The sequence below is a fragment of the Hippoglossus stenolepis genome, chromosome 16 (genome assembly GCF_022539355.2).
Source record: "Hippoglossus stenolepis isolate QCI-W04-F060 chromosome 16, HSTE1.2, whole genome shotgun sequence".
Taxonomy (NCBI): domain Eukaryota; kingdom Metazoa; phylum Chordata; class Actinopteri; order Pleuronectiformes; family Pleuronectidae; genus Hippoglossus; species Hippoglossus stenolepis.
The window spans coordinates 5742863-5753124 of NC_061498.1; the positions used below are offsets into that span (position 1 = coordinate 5742863).

Consider the following 10262-nt stretch of genomic DNA (forward strand, 5'->3'; position numbering starts at 1 on the left):
TAACTTTAAATAAAAAGAAATAACTAATATAACCAATTATATAGAACTTGAATTAAGAAAATAAATGCACATTTTTTTCACATAAAAATATATAAACATACATTTACATCTTTGCTGCTTTGTTTATTCTGTAAAGTGAAACTTTTCACTATCAGTAAATGCAAAAACAAATATGTGGTTTTATTGACCAACTAAGAAATCGTTCAGGCTCTAATTTTAGTCCTGGGCAGTTTTAAGGAAGTTAGACAAATTAGTCTCTATAAAAAGTAACTGGTTATTGACCAAGTTATAATAATTTAAAAATATCCATGCAAATCATATATCCTGATTAGTCTGCCACACTTCCTCTCTAGACAGCCCGTGGTATTTCTTCGTTGGGATAAATTTAGAGAAGAATGGAGTGACGTGTAATCAGGCCTCAGCTATTCTGTGAAGTACGAGAGAAAGTCCGTTCACCGTCTCAGAGAAAAACAGGAGAATAGATTTTCAAATAATTAAAAATAGTCACACATGATTTTAATGTTTATTTTAAACGTGTGACTGCAGGCAGGGTCTTGTATTTACATCTGTTTCATCCTTATCCACACCTAGATATCATGATATTGTTATATAATAATAAATACAAGTGATCAGAGGTCAAGTGTGCTCAGAGGAATGTGATGTGAACTAACAGCCGCTGTGTGGGGTCTTAAAACCGACCAGGGGACTTGGTTGTAACTGTCACTACACGCGGCCTCACACTGGAACAATCTGCTTCCTAACTGGTCTGGGGTCTGATCTGACCACACCTCTACAGTGCAGACTGGTTTAAACAGCAGACAAATAAATAGACACAAAAATGTACTTGAGTAAAAATACCACATTATCTTTTGTACTTGAGTAAAAGTAAGAAAGTACTTGTTTTTAAATGGACTCTACTACATCATTATTATTGAGTCTCGTGGTGTTTCTACATCACCAGTGATGCTGCCGCTGCAGGAGGCGGAGTCTAATCTTACCTGCCCGCTCTGATTGGATCCGTGGACCAATTCCCCTCTCGTTATTTGAAAATATATAAAAACAATAGTGAACATGTACTGCAATGCATTGGGAAAACTTAGCTGCTGATACATGTTGAAAAAGTGAATCTACTTAAGTAAAGTACAGATACATGAAAAATGTACTTACATACAGTAACTAAGTGAATGTACTTTGTTACATTCCACCGCTTATTTATAACGCAATAAGTTTTTCTCCATTAATTCCAGAACATTATGACTTTAAGTGTGAGAGATTAGATCTTTTTCGGTCCCTCCAGGTCCCACACAGATCACGTGTCTGAGCTTTCACTCTTCACAGATTCGCGGGGCCATGTGGTTACTATACATACAACCAATCACTCCCACTGCTATCGAGTCGGCAGAAGCAGAAGTGACTCACAACGAGCATCTCTGACTCATTCAGTGTTTTTTTTTAAACACATGATCAAACCGAACTCCTTTTCGCTTCCTACCTGAATGACATTTCACCCCCCCCAGCACGTGAGTGTGAGCCACGAAGAATCCGAGAGGGGGATGAGGACACAGGGATTAAAAAGAAGGTTCAGGGCCTGTGTTAGAGTCTTGTGAGGGGGTTTGAGTCCCCCAGAGGGCCCCAGACAGCCGCGCCACCCACTGGGGAGCAGGGCTTTGTGGGGAGCGGACGACCATTGTTACCACTGTTACTGGCCAAGCGGCTATTGTCCAGCTTCCTCTGTGAGGCTGGCTTAGATGTGCCGGTCCGCCCTATGACCTAAACACACACACACACACACACACATACACACATTCGAGACATTTCTTACATGCTTTCCCATGGCGATTTTATCCCACAACACTCATCTGGTCTGGGATGGACCCGACATGTTGCTGTACACCTGAAAGTAGCTGTTACACTGTCGGTGAAATACCAGGAGAGATCTAAACCTGAAGGGTAAAACAAGAGTCGACCACTGAGCCCTAAAAGTTTGTTTTGCAAGTTACTGTTTGAAAGTCAGCGTGTGTGTGTGAGTACATGCGTACGTGTATTTGTGTGTGGACACACAGGATTTCCTGCCCTGTAGCCTCTGGCAGACAAAGTGATAATGTTGAGAAAGAACTCCTGACAGTGATGGAACAGTTTGTTCACTTCTCTGTGGGAACAAAGACAAAAAACAAAACTAAAAAACAACAGTGACCCTTTCAAAGGATTTCCAGCTATGCCACAATTTTTCTAAAAACCCTAATTCCACCATTTCCTCTCCTCCTCCTCAGGTGAACGGCATGTTGGTGGAGGGGAAGACGCACGCACAAGTGGTGGCCGCCATTAAAGCCGGCGGGAATGAGACCCGGCTGCTGTTGGTGGACGCCGACACAGACGCCTTTTTCAGGAGGTGCAGAGTGGCCCCCACCTTGGACCACCTGACCGGTGAGAGGACGCACACCGTCACTCAGAGGAAGTTACTCTCAAGCTGGAGTTACTGTTTCAAAAGCCTGTCCGTTTGATGCCTCTGCTTTTTTCTCTCCTCCGTTATTTCTTCCAGTCTTTCTCTTTTTCTGTCTTTATCCTGCTTTCTTTCTCCGCCAAGAACCACAGACAGACTGAGCCACTTCCTGCCCCCACCCCACGTTGATGTCCTGTAGAGAAAGTTAATCTTTCAGACACAAATAGATGGGATCAGACAGATCAGAGCCAGATTGCACTGAGCGAGAGTTGTTTGTAACGTGTGAAAGTTTAATCTCTCTCACAGAAGTTTTAATATCAAACATTGGAGCTAAAAAATGACGACAAATCGATGATTGAATAGTTTAATGAAACATTTCTTAGAAGGTCATTTTAAAGGAAGTGATCCGGACCTAGCATCCTGTGGCCTTCATCGGCGGAGATGGTGACCTCAGTATAACTTTTCCATCATGTGATAACAAGTAGTACTATAGGATCTGAAATTCCTCTGATGAAGGTCACAAGTTGGAGCTGAAAGTCCCAGCGAATGCACAGTAAGAGGACAAACAGATACACAACTCAAGGTGTAATCTTTCTGTTTTCTTCTCTCCACAATGATCTCATGGGAATCCGATTAAGTGGTCGGCGTTCAGTGCTTTGCTCAAGGGCCGTCTGACATAACAAAGGTCCTGGCATATCCACCAAACCCCCCAGGGGGAGCTCGAGTACAGCTGATCCTCAGGCAGGTGGTGTGTGCGCCTGTGCTCGGGCCTAATGTCTCGAGTGCCACCGTGCACGGAGAAATAAAAACACGGCCCGGGGTACGAAGGCGTACTCTAGTAAAGAACCTTAAATTCTACTTAAAGGTCTCATCTCGTATAGAAAGTCTAGTTCCATGTCTTTAAATTACAGATCTTTTAGGTGCTAGAGAGAAAGTATCAAATCTCTCAGTCCACAGAGAAATGTACACGTATTCAGTAACTGTGGCTTAAAAACGAGCCTCCTCCTTTTCTTTATTTCTATTAATTATTCTTTTTCCTTCAGCCTCAGCTTTTTTCTTCTTCTGATTGTTGGATTGTGTTTTTCTTGCTGCTGTAAAATTTCCCGATTTTATCAGTCGTGTGGTTTTATTAGTTCCACTTGGACTGAAAACCAGCTCGTTTTATGACCGTGTGTGGAAACCTGCTTTGTCACAGTCCAGGAACAATATCCACCGCCTGGAGTTGAAGCTCTGGGAAAAAAAGGCTGCTGCCCCGGCAAAGCACATTTCTGCCACAATTTCCTCGCACACGCTGCTGTCACGGCGCCACCAGCAGACTTCCCTTCCGTGCACTCGCCTTCCCTCTCGCCATATTCTATCCTTGCTGCCTGATAGACCCGATGTGGTTGATTCTGCAGCCGTGCACGTTCCCCTGAGTGACACTTTGCCACTTTACCAGTCCAGCCCAAGGGTCTAGCAGCTGAGGAGAGTGAGCTGGAGGCTGCTTCACTGTTCATGGTCACGATGAGCTAAGTTCTGAGCCTCTCCTTTGATTGGCTGATGAGATGTGAAACTACATTGAGATGATTTTCAGTGCTTGAAACCACAGATTTAGCTTCTTTTGGATGTCAGAACTGAAAAGTGTCCGATATGGGAGATTAAGGGGAAACTGCACTTCTATTTTCCACCTCTGTAGTTAGATGTGTTAGTGATCAGAGAGATTCCAGTGACGTGTTGCCCAGGTAACTGCCTGCACTTCACATGCTGCCCACTCAGAGGGCACCTGCCTACACTGACTCTCCGACTTGCACACACACACACACACACACACACACACACACACACACACACACACACACACACACACACACACACACACACACACACACACACTATGCACAGCACCTTTGTTTGGTTTCCAAGGCGCTCACTCCAAGTGGCCTCTCAGGCTGGAGCTGGAGCCGTGTTAGAACCTGGAGAGGCTCCTCTCAGAGTCAGTGGCACTCACACACACACACACACACACACACACACACACACACACACACACATACACACACACACTCACACACTGCAAAGACCAGAGGAGGAGTCGATTCTCAGATTAACTCGGAAGGAGCAGCTGCTATCTGCCATAATAGCTCATTATCATCTATAAACACGTTTCTTTGGAGGATCACACACAGGGATGGAAGGTAAGGGATGTGCCCGACCCCCGTGACCATAGTTTGTGTCAAAACGTGGATTCATGGGAACGTCTGCGAGTTTCTGCTGAGGTCAAACTGCAGATATGGGATTGGCAGAAGGCCTCAAGCTTCATGGGAGAAGGAGGAGGAGGGGGAGGTAGAGTCAGGAGCAGCATCTCATAGAGGATGATCCACGTGTGAATAATAGATGACGTGCTCGTACCTGCGCTATGTAATAGAGCAGGTGTCGGTGGAGTGAAAGGTGAGCTGCAGAGAAAACTCTTGATCCAGGAGCTCTGTGCTCTGATGGTGCAGGACTGCAGGTGTCATGACACAGGGAGGAGCAGGGAGACGCTGATGCCGACAGACGGAGAGAGACAGAGAGAGTTTTATTTTCCGGTGACTGATTGTTGTGTTGTTTTCATGCCTACAGGTCCGCTGCCAGAACCTGTCATTAATGGAGGAATGGAGGAGAAGGTAAGCAAACTCACCGCAGACACAGTGCCATGGTTTGATTTGGAAATCGGCTTTAGAGCGAAGCCATGAGTGGGATTAGAAGTTTGAAGTGTGCGAGGAGCTGTCGGTCTCCCACAGCGACCACTTCCCTCTTCACCGAAGGAGCCTCTCCTTCCTGGCAGAGCCGAGGACAGTAATAGTTCAGCCTCCTGCTTTGAATCGCTCCTCGTGCAGAGTCACAAACGCCGGCCCAGCAGGCCAAGGTCGAACTGTGTCTGAAAGTAACACGCTGCATTTTTTTCTCCGTGTGGCTGGTGAAGTGAGTTATTAATCACGGAGACGTGTACTGAGAACACTTTCCTGTGATTGTCTGAACGCTCTGGTGTTCATTGTGCGGCGCGGTGCAGAAAACCCCACCCAGCTGCAACGCCATTAACTCTGACTTATTTAAAGGGACCAAGACGGAGAGTATATACACAAAACCCTAATTATTCAATCAATAAAGTTGCTCATCAATCAATCATCGAATTAAGAATAAAAGATACATGGAGAATGGCAACGCCACCACCGCTGCAGAGAAAAAATGCTAAGCTAAGCGGCTGCTGGAATCCCCTTCATATTTAACGTACCAACGTAGGAATCGTGTGAAAAGTATCAATACGCCAGAAAGAATATGAACTTGATAATCACTTTGTGGACAAAGGCCAAGAAAACCTGAAGGGAAGACATTTTCACAAACCAGTTGAGGGGCCTGCAAAATGTTTAATCACCTCCCAGGTAACGTTTTGGACACTGGTCCTTCTTCAGACAAAATACAAACAAAGAGATACATACATATATATATATATATATAAACGTTTTCATGGGGGGTAGTCACGTGACCTATCAGGTGACCTCCTGGTGCAGGTGTATGTTTAGTGTCTCTACCTAAATATTATCCATCTTCTCATCAAACTTTACCCCAGAAAGAGAATGAATCTGTTTCACAACCCGAACGTTTGTGGATTCCAAGAAAAACAGATTGTGTGTGTGCGGGTGTTCTCCTTAGTTGTCACTGGGGGCATCACAGGAATGCTTTCTAGGGGTCTCTCATGTTACCTGAGTGTCTTGTTCTCTAGACTTTTATGTAAATCAGTCTTAAGATCAGATAATTCCAGACTTGTATTAAGACGCCAGGACACAATCTAAACGAAACTCCTTCTCCAAATATGCAAAGTGACCCCAGCTCTCCATTACTCAGGGGCCTGTATGTGCACCAGTGAAATTACATGTTCCGTTTATTGTAGCGTAACAAGACGCTGGTTAGAAGGTTGAGGAGCTGAGAGGGAGGAGGGATGTGAGAGGGAGGAGGGGTGTGAGAGGGAGGAGGGATGTGAGAGGTCGGGCTGTGGTCGTCTGTGAGGTGAGAGATGTGGTTTTTCTCGAGGTTCTCGTAAGAAGACAGAGAACAGAAAACAGAAAACCCGTTGAACGGTTTGATGAGTAATTCAACCCGAAGAAAAGCAGGAAGTTTCTCAACAAGTCTTTTAACTGATTCTACGACCCTCCTAAGAAATATATGACAAATAGATTCCCACAGATTCTCTGAAGTCCTCATGCTCCTGCTTCACAGGCACTAAATGCAATGTTTACTCACTCTAAGTTTTATATAGACTTCAATAAACAGATTGTTGTTTACTTTAAACTTCTAGTAGAAAGTTCCTATTGAGAAACTTCTCAAGAGAACAAAGTCAAATCAAATCCAAGACTGCCTCTCTGTGGAGAAGTCTGTTACTGCACCAAGTCAGGAAAGAAGGATTATCCTTCCCCCATTGAACCTGAGCCTTTGTTTTAGGGCGATGAAACAATATCAATAATGTATATATTGATTTATATCTCATTTTCTGTCCATATTGTCCAGCCCAACACTTACTTCTCATTTTTACTGGTGGAAAATGTCCCAACTCTGCCAGTTCCATGTGATAAAGTGATGCTGACAAGCGTCTGTGTCCCCAGGTGAACGGCAGACGGCCCAGTGGGGCAGAGAGGGACTCGAAGCTGTCCATCAGTCCTTCTCCGTCCAGCGCCTCCTCCAACACCTCCCTCACAACCCTGCCCGCTAACACCCCACCTGAGGTACATCCCATAAAAAACCACTACAGCACAATAATCATATGCAGTTTAAAAACACACAAGATGCAGCATGTTTGTTGTTTTGTTGAACGTTGTGTCGTGTGTCCCCCTCCAGGGTTTGGTGACCGGTGCCGTCCCCGCTCTCAACCTGAGTCTGCAGCAGGTCAAGGAGCTCGCCCACCAGAAACGCGCCAACAAGAAAGCGCCACCTATGGACTGGACCAAGAAAAATGAACTCTTCAGCAACCTATAGGGCACCTGACGCCACCTGACACACACACACACACACACACACACACACACACACACACACACACACACACACACACACACACACAAACCAGATTTTTTATCATTTTTTTTATTTTAAAGAAATTAAAGGAGCAGTTTAACTATTGGCAGCAGATACAATTCAAGCCATTCTGTAAAATATAGTATTCTTCTTATTACTCTCCATGTTATTATAACCCAGATATTAACGTTTGCTACTAACAATGAAAGATGCATATGCCAATGAAAGAGAACTGGACCACGGTGAGAGTGTGTATGTGTGTGTGCATGTCGCTATTTATGCCCTGTGAATATGTTTCCTCTCTTTCTCTCTCTCTATCTCTTTCTGTGTGTGTGTGGACCCTGACCTCTGACCTCTGACCTCTGACCCCTGACCCCTGATCTGATGCCTGTGGAAACGAGGAGTCGATCATCGTAATACATTTAAAACATTAAAGGATCAGACACATTCGATAAAACCAGACAATCATACATCTCTTATTCTCCCAACTGTCGGTTTAGGGATCAAACATGTGACGTGAAAACTGAGATTTGACCATTTGAGTCGTTTTTATTTACTTTAATTAACTTTTTCTTTAAATTTGTACATCTTTTGTGGGACCAGAAAAAGGATAAACTCTCTAACATGAAACGTATTTTCAGAATCATTTGTAATTTTTTTACGGGGAAATATTTACTGATGGCTTTAAACTGGAAAGAACTACATTTTAAAGTAGGCTATTCTATCGTGTATATATCATATATCATGTATATTTTTCACTCTATGAAATGAAAGTGGTTTCAGTTGAATCCTGTGTAGCTACAATGCCATTAAATCCACCTCTGATCCCCACATTGTCTGAATACCTGATATTTCATCTTCTGAATAAATGTGAACTACCGTCTATAATGAGTAACTTATACCGTCCTCACTTTGTCGTCACTGTGACACACACATTTTTAGTGCATGGAAGATTTTTTATTGCTCTCTGAGAGATTTTTTTCCTATCGATGTCTTAAAAAGAAGAATCGTGTAATTTTTCCATCACGGATTTCTACGTCTGCGCCTCACTAGATTTTGTGCATTGGACCGATTTTGAGAAAATGTATAATGTTGAAATTGGAATGATTGAATTATATGAAGAAATATTTTGCAGCTTGTGTGAGCGATTTGTATTCTGTAATAAATCAGTCATCACAACAACATGATCCTGTTGCTTTTTATTCGGGTATTTTACTATTTTAACTTTAAACCAGCAAACTGGCTGATTCAAGAAAGTTGTGTCTTCTTTCCCTAGGTACATTTTTTTTAGATTTATTGCGTTTGTAAAATAATCCTCTGCAATTCTGTGAAACTTATTTATTCATCCGACGTCATTGATGTAAAACGTTCATCTAAATATCAGCTGGAAAGTAGTCTGAAAAACATAACATCCATTTTGACCCTTAATCCACTGACACTTTCTGTGTAATTGTCCATATTCGATCAGAGACCGGTGTTTGTCCTCAGCCTGTGTCGATGTATTTTGTGTTTTTTCCGGACTGGAGCGCCGTGTGTGCTCCTCTTCTCTCCTCCGACGTGTTGCTCTGTCTCCAGCAGCTGTCTCTGACTAATGACCTCGACCTTTCTGCTCCTTCCAGCCCCGCCGTCATTATCACAGTTCACTGTCACACTCTGCGCTGTTCGCTCTCCGTCTCCGCGGGACCATTAACCTAATTGGACTTTGACGGACATCAGAGTTAAATGGGGGTAAAATGGGGACTCGGCAGAGAAAGATGAGAATAATAATGAGGATGATGATTACAGCTGTTGAATTATAACCATGTCCTGATTGAGCCGTTCATCCTGGTAAAGATACAACAACAGTTTGATTAAGATATTAGTTGTAAGGATGAGGAGCAAGCTGGTTGTTATAGTAACTGCAAAGGAGATTGTATTGCTCTTCTCATCCAACCCTCTGCAACAAATAGAATTAAAGCTGCATTGAAGGATCCTCACGACTTCACCACGTCCACAAAGACTCAAAGGTTTTGCAACATTGATATTTTGGTGAATATCTGGCTGCAAACAGGTAAAACGTACCGTGAGCGCTATGTTATTTTGTGGGAGGCATCTTGTCACACCCAGGATATACAACAACAAATTGAGGGCCTCCTGAAGACACAGCTTTACACGGCACTGTGCTACACAATCGCACTGCACTTCAACACTGCACTACACACTGCACCACACCACTGTGCACCGCAGCACTCCATCACTGCGCTGTACTTCACCTCTGAACTGCACACACTGACCCACACTGCATCCATCCACCAAGTTTTGTGGAAATCCGTTCAGTTGTTTTTGTGTAATCTTAAAAACCAGCAAACAAACAGGGTGAAACATAAGTGAAGATACAGAATTCAGTTCAAGTCCTCGTGAGCGACTCCGTGTTCCATGTTAGTGTTTTACAACATGCACAGAACTTGCATGAACCCATGATGTTGGCACAACTACCACCACGTTCTACGCATTTTAACTCAGTGGACATTTGTAAAGCATTTCTTTGAACAAACTTTATTCTAGACATTACATTGGGGCTTGGAGAGAAACAGTGTGGATGTTCAGTCAGGTGTTGCCATCCTGCAGGTTGGTGTTTGCAGAGGATAATTAGCAGAAATAGGCAGATTGCTGCCCTCGTACCCACATGTGATGATGTCATTATGAAACGCCATTATTACAATATTAATATTGGCTGATTGGGCCACAAACAGCATGTGCAGTACTATGCTTTACTATGTTTTTCATCCCATTTCCAGCTGGTGTATCAATTCTCTGA

At 43.6% G+C, this 10262-nt stretch overlaps 1 protein-coding gene across 2 annotated transcripts in view; it reads left to right on the forward strand.

The window, feature by feature from the left end:
- Positions 1–8647, forward strand: part of slc9a3r1b (SLC9A3 regulator 1b) — a 25430-nt gene extending 16783 nt beyond the window's left edge. For both annotated transcript variants that reach the window (XM_035180713.2, XM_035180710.2), the window contains 4 exons: positions 2271–2424; positions 5039–5082; positions 7057–7176; positions 7289–8647. In XM_035180713.2, the coding sequence (XP_035036604.1) occupies positions 2271–2424; positions 5039–5082; positions 7057–7176; positions 7289–7426 (456 nt within the window). In that variant the 3' untranslated portion in view covers positions 7427–8647. The remainder of the gene's footprint in view (positions 1–2270; positions 2425–5038; positions 5083–7056; positions 7177–7288) is intronic.
- The last annotated feature ends 1615 nt before the right edge of the window (positions 8648–10262 follow it).